Raw genomic sequence first — 14687 nt, 5'->3', positions numbered from 1 at the left:
TCCTTTGTCGTCCCCTTCTCCTTGTGCCCTAAATCTTTCCCAACATCAGGGTCTTTTCCAAGGAGTCTTCTCTTCTCATGAGGTGGCCAAAGTATTGGAGTCTCAGCTTCAGGATATATCCTTCCAGTGAGCGCTCAGGGCTGATTTCCTTAAGAATGGATAGGTTTGATCTTCTTGCAGTCCATGGGACTCTCAAGAATGTCCTCCAGCACCATAATTCAAAAGCATTAATTCTTCGGCGATCACCCTTCTTTATGGTCCAGCTCTGGCTTTGGGAAGAAGGGGGTGGTACTTAGGCCGCTGTCAGAATCCTCACACCTTCTGCCAGAAGCCGTACAAATGCCTCCTTTTGCTGCTTCTTTCAGACCAGAAAGAAGGGGCTTGCCCAACCATTGCACTGTTCCCACAGCTCTCCTTTGTTTAGCCTAGGCAGTAGTCTAAACGAAATGTGCAAAGAAAAACAATATACTCAGAAAAGCCCTCATAATGCCGGAGTGATCAAAAGCCAAGGAGGAACGAACCAGCAGGTGACCTATGGAAGAAGAAGGAGCTGATTGGACAGATTTATGGGCCAAGGAAATGTTCCAACTAGGAAGGACTGTTCCAGTGAGGAGCAGAAAATTATGGAAATAGAGAGTGCATGCTTTCCCAGAAATCCTATATTTCCATATTGTAACACAAAGCTCTTCTTTCATATTGGGGGCAATCTTTTTAAGGAACTCTGTGGGAGTCAGCCAGATGTCTCTTCCAGTCTAGCCACACCTACATTGTCAGTGAACAGGTACTCTTTAAATGTGTACTCACTGATGGTTGCCACATCTCTTTGAGGATCAGAAATTGGTGTTAAAATACACTAGCTTAGACTAAGTCAGATTTGTTGTTTTCTGTGTATGTATTTTCCCAAATGTTCCCTAATTCTTAAGTGACCTTCTTCTATGATCTTTTATTCCTATATGGTAACAGGGTTCTTACTTCACAGTTATTATTATTATTATTATTATTATTATTATTATTATTAAATAAATATGTATTCTGTACTTTTTGTGCTTAAACCAGAACATCAGCTCTCTTTCTGCATCCTGGGTGATATATTTTTCTGGAGACAGCTCCTGCTTTCTGGGTCACCCAGATGTCCTTTGTACCCACAGGTGTCTCCTGGACCTGAAGGGAAGAATGGCTAGCAAGAGGGGTGACATTCTAATGTTCTGGGAGGTTGGCCTTTTGTTGAACAGGAATCAGAAGCCAACAAGAGAACAAGCTCTTAGAATGATGGGTCCTTTTCATAAGCTACAGGAATGAAAAGTTTTTAGATAACATCTCCTCTTGTGACCTATCTTCAGTGATCTGCCTTCTGAACAGCTTTCATCTGCATTTTAAACAAAGAAACATTCCTCTCTTCCCCATATTTCTATTTCCCCTCTCCTTCCTTCCTCCTTTCCTTTCCTTTTTCTCTTATTACCCACTTTCCTTTCTCCTCTCTTTCCTACTTTTATACTGTTCTCTCTTTTATAGACCCTAACATCATCACCATTACCATCATTTCTGCTATTATTTCTATTTAAATATTCCTCTTTCTACTCATTTCCTTTGTATAGGTGTGTCTTTCATATTTTCTGATACTAACAGTATTCAGCTATCTCCAAATCCCAGAATTTAAGATATCTCAACCACATGATAATATGAAAGCATTAGTCTGAGCTTTTACAATACAATAAAATAAAATGAATAAAATAAAATAAAATAAAATAAGGCTTAATGTGCTGCCAGTGGTGGGAGGGAAATCTCAACCTGATGCCAGTAACCAGACTGAGAAGTGGAGAAGTGGACATCTCCCAGGGTGAGTGGCTGGGTGAGGAATTCTTCAAGGTGAAAATGGGGAGGGAATGTCATTGGGAGCCAGGCAGGGTGCTTGTGACTTGTCAATGCTGTGACTTGTTTGCAAAAAATATTGAGGATGAAATTGCTTGCATCGACTGGGAACTTGACCCCTCTGTTACTGCAGATGAATCTCAAGGGGTGTGCAGAGAACTGTCTAGCCCTGTTGTGTTCAATGAGTTTTAGTTGGTCAAAAGAAACAAAGATCATCAAGCTGGAGGCAAAACAAAATGACCGCCTCAGTTTCTCTCTATCTTTTGTGGTTGGCTGTCTTAACTGTATTTTGTTCTGAAGTTGTTCTAGGGGTTTTTGGACCTCAATAAAGATTATATATATATATATATATATCCACAGGAAACAAGGAATGGAGGAGACTAGCAGCACCTCCTAATTTTCCAAGAGCCCACTGAAGAACTGACCTGATTTGGGAGGGGAGGTGTAAATCTGGTCTGTAAGGAGTGCAGCTGTTGCTGCCACTGTGGCAGCAGCAATGGGCAACGAATTCCTTGCAGGCCAGATCTGCTGCCCGTATAATGATCTCTGGCAGGCATGCAGACTGATAAGCAGCAAGGACTCTCTGTCAGTTTTATGTAAGTTTGTTTACAAGAAAAACACATCCAGAGTATGGCGTGCCACAGACAAAGCACAGCCTCTTTCTTCTCCTTCTCTCTCGCTCTGCCAGTGAAGTCTGGAGCCTGCCTCCCCCAGTTCGTCTCTGGGCATACTGCCAAACCTTCGCATTGAAATGTCAGGAATGCCAGCCATCTTTAATGGCTGTCTGCCTGGCCCCCTCCTTCTGATCCTTCATTCCATAGCGTGGTGATCTAGTTGCAGAGAGAAGCCTGTACCATGCTCTCTAATGAGGAGAGTGCGCATCCTGGCCAGCTCATCCAGCAAGTCCCCATTAAGCCCGACTTGATACAACGTCACGAGGGGCTTCTCCCCCCACTCCAGCTGTTGCCACCACATATCGAACTCCGCCCAATATTGCATCACTGTTCTACTCCCCTGCCTCAAATTAAGCAATTGCCTGGAAGCGGCAGTCTGCCTCTGGGGGTCTTGGAACATCGTATCCATGAATGCCAAAATCCCGCCTTTCTTCTCCTTCCCTTCCATTACTCTTAAAGCTTCTCCACTCTCCTCATTCAGGGACTGAATGGCTGGCCTGTCTCTTCCCCAGAGGGATGCAGGTGGCGCTGTGGTCTAAACCACTGAGCCTCTTGGGCTTGCCGATCACGGGGTGAGCTCCCGTTGCTCTGTCCTAGCTCCTGCCAACCTAGCAGTTCAAAAGCACGCCCTTGCAAGTCGATTAATAGGTACTGCTGTGGTGGGAAGGTAAATGGCATTTCCGTGTGCTCTGGTTTCCGTTACAGTGTCCCGTTGCACCAGAAGCGGTTTAGTCATCCTGGCCACATGACCCAGAAAGCTATCTTTGGAGAAGCGCTGACTCCCATGGCCTGAAAGTGAGATGAGCGCCACAACCCCATAGTTGCTTAATCATCCAGGGGTCAGTGGCGTAGCGTGGGGGGTGCAGGGGGGGCCGGCCGCACCGGGCGCAACATCTGGGGATTAGGGTTAGGGGGCGCAAATCCATGGGTTAGGGGGCGCAAATTACTTGCCTTGCCCCGGGTTCTGACAACCCATGCTACGCCGCTGCCAGGGGTCCTTTACCTTTTTTACCTTCCGCAGAAGACACCGCCTCAGACTCTGGCTTATCTGATGGTTGCCTGGCTTCCACCACTTCCTCTCTTCCTCTTGAGAACAAGCAGATAATTCTCTGGGAAGGAGGGGTGGGCTGTCCTCTCTAAACTCAAACAGACAGCTTGCATCAGCAGAGTTAGCCCTTTGCTAGCTCAGCTCAATTTCTGAGGCTGACTGTCCTGCTGTGCTCTGGGGGGCCATGTTCCTGACGACCCCTATCAATCCAGCCACCTAAGATGGTCACTACACCTTGCTTCATGGGTGAGACCATCCTGCACCTTGATATGCCAAACTACACATTCAACCCCATCACTATGTAACCAGCATCACAAACACCAAATGGGGAAAAGCATTTACAGCTGTGACTCCAGTGTCTGAAGTCTGTCATAGTTGAAGGATGCTATCACCGGATTCCCTTTGTAGAAAAAGTTTGCCTACATGGAGATAAGGTTCTGAAATATTTACCCAACTACTTGTGGTTTGTCCCATCTATGAAGACTTAAGAGAAGTTTTGTTCAAATATTTAAACCTCCCAAATGAGAGATGGATTGGGTATATGATAAACTTTTTATTAAGGGACAAGTGCCCATACACCTCTGAAAAAGTGGTCTGTTCTGCCTTTACAGTGACGATTATAAGGAGAGAAAAAAATCTGCTTTTATCCTGTTTTATGTATTTTTGATTTTGTAATTGCTTCAGCTAAACTAATAAATAATAATTGCATTTGTATCTGAAACAGAACTAAGAACCAAAATTTTATTTCCCATAACCATTTATTTTGTTTTGTAATGATCATAATGAAAACTTAACTATTTGTTAATGATACACTACAGGGTTCTTTGTAGTTAGAATATACAAGCCCCACATTTTGACCCATTTTTCATTGCCCCTTGCTTCCATTTACCTCCACCAAAAGCAAAAAAGAAAGATCCACAAATTCTAAGCCCTGGATTTCACCACTAGGCCTCCAATTCCCCCTCATTGCCATGTATTTTGCAATACACAAGGAGGAGGTCTACACCGTCCTATTTACCCTTCATGTTCAGGCTGGCGTGATATTCCTGAAGCAGTATAACATTTTTTTTTGGTAATAAAAAGGCTAAATTCCCCATATCCAAGTGTTCTTCTGTTTTCCGGGATGGCACAAAAATCTGTTGTTCCACAACCTTGGAACGTGAAATGCTGGAGCCTAGCAAAAGCTGAGGGAAAAGAAAACAAATATTGACATAAGTCCTTTACCCAGGGACTAGAAGATTCTGTCTGTGACAGTGAATGAGAATTTTAATTAGCTAGTTTTAAAATGTGTATATTTAAAAAATCTGAAAAATATCATAATTTCATTGGAACATGAATATACAAAATTTTCAACATCAGAAGTTAAGGTAAAAAAACACTCATATGTAATTCTGAATTGCCATCATACCCAAAGGAGTCTCAAGACACAAAGATTATTAGTAAACAGGTTATATTTATAAAATATAATGAAATTAGAGGATCTGAAAACAGGCCTAATTAACAAGATTAACCAAATCAAATTCTTGTGTGCATGTCAGGCGCAAAAAAGAAAAAAGAATAACAGCAGAGGAATTCTATCCCTACCATCTCCTGGGCATGTTAAAAGTCACATGCTGTGGCCACACAGCAAGATTTGAAAACAACACTCCCTTCCCTGGTGTGGGAGCCTTGAGTGTTTGAACCTGGCATGAGTCAACAGCCACACACACAAAAAAAGCTGGAGGTGCACTCCAATGTCTCTCAGGACAGTTGGATGCCCACTGAGGCTTCCTCATTGCCCCACTGTGATCTAAGCATCCAGTGAATCCTCCTTTTATTTTACGAGTTTCATGTTAAACACAGCTAACATGAAGTAGGTGAAAAGGGGGGGGGACTGCAAAAGCCAATTAGGAACTCCTCTCAGAATTCTTACTCAACCCTTAGAAGAGAAATTTACAAAGCCCAGGCTATAAAGGGCAGGAGAAGGATAAGAAGAAACAATGTAGGGCAGAAGCAGCTAGAAGGGCCTTGATTCTGCCTCTTCCTTTATGGGGCAAATCAACCCATATTCCCTTCCCCCGTTCATTCCAAATACCCTCTTCTTTTCAGAAAGGAGGGATTTGGAAAATTTGTCTTGTCTCCAAACAGCATTATTCCTCAAAACTATGTTGATTGGGAGGTATTCATCTAAGGCTGGATCAAAAAAGTGATTCAGTTAAATGCATTGCAACCTTCATACAAGCAAATCCGATTGACGAAAGACAGGATTCCATCAAGCCATCTGGTGTCACAGTGTTATAACGAATAAAAAGTGCTGTATCTTTACTAATGTAGCTAAATCATGACATCAGCAAAATGATGTATTCTTGTGGAACTGAGTATATCCTCCCATTCTTTGTCCTCCTAAATACATTTGGGAGGATAAAGAACACATACAGGCAGAAGAGAGCGGAAATCCTGTTGTACAACTGTAAATCCTTGCGCTAATGGCTCAGTTAGCCAGATACTGCTCATTGTCACAGAATTTAAGGAAACTTATTACATGCCTTTAACATAATAAATATGCTTTTTGAGCAAGAGGGACACATTTTCCCCTGGACTGCAACCCAGTGGTGGAGGGATCCAGGAGCAACTGGGGTGAAGCAATGAATGCACTTTTTACTTTTGTTCATACACATCTCGCTCTGAATACTCCTTCTGGACAAGCGAGGCATTATGAGAGTTAAAGGAAACAGTCCAGGTAGGCAAAACATTAAGGAAGGTTGCAGAGTGGGGCCAGTGAGAGATGTGGTTCCTCTCACATTTTTAGTAATATGCAAGGGAAAGGGAAAGGGGGGAGGGAGAATAGGAGAACAGGAGGGAGTTTGCATGAGCCAGCCAATGACTAGCCCCTTTATGTTACGATATGGATGCAATGCTGCTGCAAAATGCTAGCTTGAAAAGAAAACATGATGGGAATGTTGGGACTGCCCGTGGGAAACAGAGGGAAGCACCGGAATTAGCTCAGAGTGTAATATGAGCTCTTCCGTTTGTTCCTGTCCAGGAAGTACAGTAAGTGTTTGTCACTACACTGCTGGAGTTTGAAGAGAGCAGTCATGTTTTTTGTAACGCTGCAAAGACAGAAATAAAGGCATGTAAATACGTTTCTGTCTATCTCTTTCCCCTGCCAGGGGGCAGGAAAAAGGGGGGGGTGTTCTTTTCACGTTTGAGAAGAATCACCGATCGAGACCTAGCCTGCGCTTGCTGGGGAATGCAGCCAGGGAGGTCAACAGGGAATCAAGCCGGGCGCCTGGGATTGTTGCCAGTTTCTCCTGATATGGGCTTGAATTCCCAACACTTTCCCCCTGTCTGAGTAGCAAAGTTACCTATATGAAGAGCTCCTTTAAAAACAACACACTGGGTCTCATTCCCAAGGCAGTCGATGGTCTTCTCACTTTTACATTTTGTGGTCCCTTTGGAGAAGCAGGCTGGGCATTTCAGGCTATTTTCAGCCAGCACGTTGCGATCAGGAACTGCCAAAATCAAAAGCATAATGAGCATGTTAATGGTTTTATCTGTTTTTTGTACATGTATATTATATTATTGTAATTCACCCAAGGGCTTTACAGTTTTGGTGGGGAACCTGCAAGTATTATTGGATGAAAAGATTATCTAGACCCAATCTGGGTTTAGGATTGACATTGGTACAGATTCAGGAGAAGCCTGGTTGGAAAGGGAACCCATCCCTTCTCAGGCAGAGATGTAGCTGCCCAGTAGGTCCCTCTTCTTCACAGTTTCTCCTCATGCCTGCTTCTTCATCCTGCCTGCCTCTCCACCCCTTGAGAGGTCCTAATAGTGCTGAATGGCTCAACCCATATAGCCATCTGGGGCTGTCTCACGCCATTTGAATGAGGCCCAGGTCCTCTGAGTACTGCTGATTGACTACCTATCCAGCCTTTGGCCAAATCCAATGCAAAGCCCTAACATGTTGTGGATTTTAAAATTATACAGAAACTTACGGCTGAGAGTTGCATTGTTACACAGTTCAGTGTTGCAGCAGTGCTTCTTCATCTCAAAGAATTTACCATCCCCTGCAGTGAAGCTGTAATTGCCTGAGAAGCAATTGTCGGATGACGTGCATTTATTCAAAAGTTGCACTCGGAGTTCTACTATGAAAAAGAAATTGAAAGAAATCTCTAGATCTGGGGGAAAAATTCAGGACTATTGCTCCTAAGGCACATTCACTGTAATGGTTCCAATTTTCTTTGATGCCTGAATCAGGACCTTTTCAAACTAACAATATGGAAAGTATTATTAAATTTGGCAATCTAAAGTGAGGTGCTATTTCTTTGTTTGTTTAAACACGTGTGCACTGCTATAACATAAAAGGAAAAAAATATCAAAATATTTTTCAGTAATAATACATAAGAGATACAATAAAAACAACATTAAAAGTAAATAGATAGATATCAATTAACCAGTGTGGGGTTGAATGGTCTCTTTAAATTTGAAGGTTCATTATTGTTCCACAAGACGTGTATTTCTTTAAGGGCCAGAGCAAATAATGTGACCTAGTTTTACAGTTGTGAAGCAGTATAGCAGGTGCTGTTAAGCAGCACCTAGCTCTCTCACTACCTTGGTGGATGGGTCATGCTTATTGATATATTATAATTAATGTAAAAGGAGTTTTTGTTATTAAAACCTAGCAAAAGTTATATTTGTGTTCCTTGTAATGTGTGGTCCCCCAGCATGCTTTCTGCAGTGCAACTAATCTGCAAATAGCCAACCTGTGGAAAGATCTATTCTTAATGATCTGCATAGCCCTGGTGGAGCAGAATAGTTTTCTGCAGGCATTTATGAGTTCAGCTCTCTGCCACAAGCAGTAGTCTCTTGCCTCCTTAATCCATAGGACCAACCTCTGTTTTTATGTTTGCAATTAATTTGTATAATGCTTTCAATTTGAAATGTATGTAGAACTTCATTTCACATCAAATTTCTAGCACAAGGACTCATGCCTTCTCCTATACATCCGACAATACATCTGACATACACTGCACTCTAGCTGCTAGTCGGTCATAACAGTTTGCAGGTTCGGGGCATTCTTCACTGAACTCCTGTTGTTGAACAAAAGACACTTGGCAAGACACTTGCATTGCACCAACCTTACTGCCCACTTGCCCCTCTCCCTCCAAAAATGTAGCAGTGATGTTGGAACAGATGGTCAAGTGAGCACCACCATCCCACCCAGGATTGCCCCAAGGCATTTTGGCACCTCAGACAAACCAGAAATGGCACCCATGTCCTCCAGGGTAGAAGGGGTGGGTTAATCAGGAACAAGCAAGAAGAAGAAGAGGAGGAGGAGGAGTTTGGATTTGATATCCCGCTTTATTACTACCCGACGGAGTCTCAAAGCGGTTAACATTCTCCTTTCCCTTCCTCCCCCACAACAAACACTCTGTGAGGTGAGTGGGGCTGAGAAGTGTGACTGGCCCAAGGTCACCCAGCAGCTGCATGTGGAGGAGCGGAGACGCGAACCTGGTTCACCAGATCACAAGTCTACCGCTCTTAACCTCTACACCACACTGGCAAGGGGATCAAATCAACCTTAACCAATGGCTGAAGTATGAAAGAAGTTCATCACGTTGGAGGGGCCCATACTGAATCAAGCTGGATAACAGAAACCCTTTTTAATAGGCAAACTGCAAGAATACTTAATGTTGGTTCTTTCCTAATCATTTCATCACTGAGAGTTAATTCAAAATTACTTGAGGGGGGAGGGGGAGCCATGAAAGCGTGAAGCACCTTCATTTCCCATCCCAATTGCTCAACTTTTCATTAGTTTTTTATAGATCTCTGAAAGGACTCTCAATTTCAATGTCATTTATGGCAAAGGGAATATTCAGTTTATATTCTAGGTTTATTGTCTAATTTGATAACTTGGAGATAAGCACGCAGATTCTGCCACTGGTTGTGATCAGGTGATGTTAGATTCCCCATTTTCATATGCAAGCCATTGCTTACTTCAGGATTGGGAAGCTATGATCCTCCAGATGTTGTTGGACTACATCTCCCATTATCCCTGACTGGTGGCCAGGCTAACTGAGGCTGATGGGAGTTCTAATTCATCTATAGCTGAAGTGCTACAGCTTCCTCAACTCTCTTTTTTCATGGGTGAGTTGCCCTAGCATAGACCTCTATATGCTAGTAGAACCCTTAAAGTTCAACAATCTTAACCTGGATCTAATCCAACAGCAAAAGACAAAAAGGCAGCAAAATCTTACTTATATTTGTACGCAGAACACTGGCAACACAGGAATCTTCCTTGGAGTCACAACTTGTTTCAGCATAGCTATTATATGTCAGTCCAGTCTTGTTATAAGCATATCTGCAGTTCAGAGGTAATGCTGAATACAGAAGCAAAAGTTTACTTCATGGATTATTATGATCATTAACATCATTATTATTAGCTTGATTTTGCAGTTTGCTTAATGCGACTAAGAGGAGGAGGTGATAGTAAATTAAAACTTCTAAATTAAAAGGGGTTCAATATTAAAAGTATTTTAACAAAATAGAGTAAAATAGAAGGAAAAGAGTAAAACACTCATTAATTAAAACTCTCAAAGCTATTGCCCACAACACTGGTTTAATTGTTTCTAAGAAGTGGGGGGTGAACTCTCCCTTTCCCACGACCCACTTTTTCTCCCATCCAGACTCTCACTTAAATACAATACATTTTCTTTCCACTGTTTGGTTACAAACTTACATCTTAGCACAATTAAACTATGGAATTTTCTACAAGATCCCAAGGTGAAAGACTTCCGGGAAAAGATTTATAAGGAATTGGAAAAAATGTTGAAATATACATTTATTAAGAAACCAGAAGCCTTTCTACTTAGAATAACAGGTTTGGAATTTCCCAAGAAAGATGTCAGATTGTTTTTGTATTCCACAACTGCAGCTAGAATTTTGTTGGCCAAAAATTGGAAATCATAAGAAGTACCAACAGTGGAGGAATGGCAGATGAAGGTGATGGACTTTAGGAGCTAGCCGACCTGACCGGAAGAGTTCGCGACCAGAAGGAGGAGGCGTACCAAGACGAATGGAAGAAATTCAAAGACTACTTAGCTAAATATGTTAAGATAACTTAAATAGAATTACTTGTGAGTATCAGATAAGGAAATCAGCCCTGAGTGCTCACTGGAAGGACAGGTCGTGAAGCTGAGGCCACCTCATGAAAAGAGAAGACTCCCTGGCAAAGACCCTGATGTTGGGAAAGATGGAGGGCACAAGGAGAAGGGGACGACAGAGGACAAGATGGTTGGATAATGTTCTTGAAGCTACCAGCATGAGTTTGACCAAACTGCGGGAGGCAGTGGAAGACAGGAGTGCCGGGCGTTCTCTGGTCCATGGGGTCACGAAGAGTCGGACACGACTAAACGACTAAACAACAACATCAGATAGGCCTAGGATTTACATATGTGATGTTGTAAAATACTATGTTAAGTTAAAATGAAAAGAAAGAAAGATGTTAATTGACTAAGTAATTTTTTTGTGAAAATAGTTTTGTAAAACTGCTACAATGACTTATATGGAAACTTAGCCAGGGGGACTCAAGGAAGTCACCCAACAATGTTAACAAAAGTGAAACTATTACAATTAGGATAAATGTTTGTTTGTTTGTTTTTGGTGTGTTTTTTATTTGTTTGTTATAAATTTGGAAAACTAATTTTTTTTGGGGGGGAAAAGGAATTTTCTACAAGATGTAGTCAATGCCACCAATTTGAATGGCTTTTTAAGAGAATTAGACAAATTGATGGAAAATAAGACTCTCAGTGGCTACTAAACATGATGCCTACGTACTACCTCCAGTATAAAAAGTTGTTGCACTGAGGTCCTGTGAGCTTCCCATAATCATTTGGTTGGCCAGTGTGAGGACAGGATCTTGGACTAGGGGTGAACCAATCTATCAATTTAACTTACTTTCAGTTTCTATTTTTCCGATTTATTTTTTTATCTGCAATAAATTCATTGTTTATCTCTATGGCATCATTTATCTGGATGACTATGAAGGAAAAGTTTGTTTTTGCTGGGGCAGGTTGGGTCCCCAAGTATTTTCTGTTTCTTTTCCCCATGCCAGAAAAGGGTTAATGTATGACACCCTCTGATTGGCCAAGGTTCCAGGAGAGGATTTGGAAAGGAGTTGAAAAGGAGAGGATTTGGAGAGAAAGGAGGAGTGAATTTTGGAGGGAGTGTTGGGAGGAGGTTTTGGAGTAGGTTGGGATTGACGTTGGGAGGATAGGTAGGAAGATAGGGAGTGAGAGTTGGTTCTGGGCAGAAACATCCACTTTGAGGAAAATATCACATGCTAGAGAAAAGAGTCTCTGAGCTTAGTGTGAAGGACAGTGTGTGGTGTCCTGTAAGTGTATTTAGGCCAGAAATTAACTGGGTGGCTGAGGTTGAGAAAGGAGAAGTAGAAGCTGTGAAGAGACAGTCTACTTAGGTCTCATTCCAGTCAGGAGGGGAGAGATTCTTCTAGTAAGAGAAGACTCCCAAACCAGTGAAACCTTGGAGTGCCTCAGGAGTAGGGTTGTCTAGGGGTGTGTAACTGACAGAAAGTACCACCTTTCGTTAAGAACCAAAGTATTAAGTGTGAACAACTGAGAAAACCTTGAAGTGAAATAACATTGTAAACTGAAGTATCCTAAGTTTTATCTACTCGTGTCATAAACTTGCTTGTTAAATAAAATTGTTATTGTTAATTTGAACAAATCCTGCCCGAGACTCCTAATTATTAAGTTTTACTTCATGCAAATCCCCTACAAGATAATCTGAGGTAGACTGTGGAAATCCGTGGGGTTGGTGTTCTGTGAGTTGTGTGCACTATACTTAAGGGAGAGGACGGGCCCAACGGTGCCAGGGGAAAAAGGATCGTCAGGCCCATCATAATGACATCACAAGAAATATTCATGACCTAACTCTCTGCTACTTTCTCTTGGCAACCCTGCCCCCCTTGCTCTCTGGGGTGTTGATCTGCACTTTTAACTCCCCTTCTCTCCCAAGCTGCAAGTTCTTTTCAGTGTCCTCTAAAGGTAATTAAATGTTCCCCATCTTACCTGGAGAAAGCAGGACCGAGAGGAGGCATGCGCTCAGGAGTGCCTTCATCATTCTGGAAAGATTAGGAGACTCAGAGCAGAGATGGATCAACAAGAGAATTGGTGCAGGTAGAGGCTTACGTGGAGTTATTTATAGGCCATGGTCTCATGTCGCAGGCAACACTTGGGAACAAATGGTTCAGTGAGGTTCAGGAATGGGTGTTGTACACAACAAAGATAAAGAGGAACATACTGAAATTCAAATCTCAGTGAAGGAATTGTCTATGATCTCATTAGTTGTTGATTGACACTTCTAAGATTTATTTTTCGATATAGATAATTTACAATTTACAATCTCAATGATGAAGGTACTCAAGAAAGCAATTTAGAGCCAAATAGGCAAGGGCAAAAGCCCTGAAGCCACCCACAAAATAGCCCCTCAAAATGGCCTCCATCTAAGGATCCTTCTTAATAGTAATAATAATAATTTTATTATTTCTACTCCCCACCCCATCTTATTGGGTAACCTCAGCCACTCTGGGTGCCTTCAAGCATATACAGAAACATAATAAAACATCAAACATTTAAAATCTCCCTATACAGGACTGCCTTCAGATGTCTTCCAAAGTTCTATAGTTACTTATCTCCTTGACATCTAATAGGAGGCCATTCCACAGTGTAGGTACAACTCCCAAGAAGGCCTTCTGCCTGGTTCCCAGCTTATATGCTTTGCACTCAGCTGTTATACCTTTTATTTCTTCATCAGATCTTATATTTCTCACCAGGGTCTCTAATACTAAAATGAACAGTAATGGTGACAGGGGCCAAACTCTGTCTTGTCCCTTGTGTAATTTTACATTTTCTGATACTACATTATTGACTATCAACATTGCCTGCTGGTCTGCATAACTTGCGTCAATTCCCCTTAGGAATGATTTTCCAAAATTCATCATCTCCATATCCCCCCCCCCCCCCAATAAAGGTCCATGACACGTTTTCAAAGTCCTTCTCTGCATCCACAAACATCAAAGCTGCTTGCTTTTCATGAAGCTGCTGACTTCCAGATACTCTATTGTATCAATTTATTTTCCTTATATTATCCTTCATCTGTCAGCCAGGAAGAAAGCTAGCTTGATCTTGATGAATTAGCTCTTTTACATCCTTCATCCATCAACAGTTGTCCCAGAAAATCCTGTAGTTTTTAAATAATATTTTGCTGATAAATCTGGCCCTGGCAATTTACCTAATTTTGAATGGTTAATTTCTTGTTGCCCTTCCTGTATTATTATTGGTGCATTTAAATAATTGATTTACTCTTTTGGAATCTATAGTAATTTACTGTGCTCTAAATATTCTCCAGTTCTATCTTTATTTTCTTTACTGGCTCGATATAGCTCTATATAATATTTTACAAATTGTTGTCTAATGTCATTCGGGTTATCAATTCCACTTTCAATTTATTTCTTGCATTCAATTCATGTTTCTTTTTTAACTGCCAAGCAAGCAGTTTTCCTCATTTGTTCGCTTTTTTTAAAAAAAATAAAAAATCTGCCTTAACATTTTAATTTTTCATTCAATTTCTTGGTTCACTAACACCTCTGAAACTTTTCCAGGTTTTTAAATCACTTCTTCCAATATTTCTTTCTTTTTACCCTCTTCAAACGTTTTTTTGATAAGCATTTTGTTGAGTAAAAAAAACACCTCATCACTGCCACGGCCATTCTCTCAACCAGTCAAGTGGTTTAATGCTCATCATTAAAGCAGAACAACTAATTTAGTGCTTTGGTTGTTCTACTGCAAACAGAGTGCTTGAATGGTTTGTGATAAGGTTTTTAAATTTCCTCTCACTATGGCTGAGACCGCCAACCATATTCTTCAGTGTGTGGCCGTAGCCCTCATTTGCTACAGACATGTGCCTAAACTGCTAATACTATGACCTCCAAGATCTATGGGAAGTTGCTTGGTCCTTGATGGATAAAGGTATATTCTGAACTAGTGTCTCTGTCTTTGCCCTTATTTGATGTGGGGTCTTAATGAATTGGAAAG

The 14687-nt window shown here is 41.6% G+C and overlaps 2 protein-coding genes across 6 annotated transcripts in view; one reads left to right on the top strand and one right to left on the bottom strand.

Annotated features, from left to right (window-relative positions):
- The window catches only part of LOC310851617 (phospholipase A2 inhibitor and Ly6/PLAUR domain-containing protein-like), a 309684-nt gene extending 296619 nt beyond the window's left edge, over positions 1–13065 (bottom strand). For 2 of the 5 annotated variants that reach the window (XR_014567772.1, XR_014567773.1), the window contains exons 1-3: positions 12663–13065; positions 9831–9953; positions 7569–7718 (exon numbers count right to left, since the gene is read on the bottom strand). Coding sequence is in view for 2 of the 5 variants with exons in the window: in XM_083754200.1 (XP_083610326.1) it covers positions 7569–7718; positions 9831–9953; positions 12663–12714 (325 nt within the window). In the remaining 3 variants the exon portion in view is untranslated. Of the gene's footprint in view, positions 1–4343; positions 4776–6935; positions 7083–7568; positions 7719–9830; positions 9954–12662 lie in introns of those variants that run through there. The other 3 variants (XR_014567774.1, XM_083754200.1, XM_083754203.1) reach the window with 3 other exon arrangements.
- Positions 1–14687, top strand: part of LOC310851730 (phospholipase A2 inhibitor 25 kDa subunit-like) — a 1159037-nt gene that overhangs the window by 252485 nt on the left and 891865 nt on the right. The window lies entirely within an intron of this gene.

This window comes from Podarcis gaigeae (assembly GCF_964106915.1).
Source record: "Podarcis gaigeae genome assembly, chromosome: 8".
NCBI classification, from domain to species: Eukaryota; Metazoa; Chordata; class Lepidosauria; order Squamata; family Lacertidae; genus Podarcis; species Podarcis gaigeae.
The sequence above is the reverse complement of the archived record's forward strand: the minus strand, read 5'-3'. Positions and strand labels throughout refer to the sequence as shown.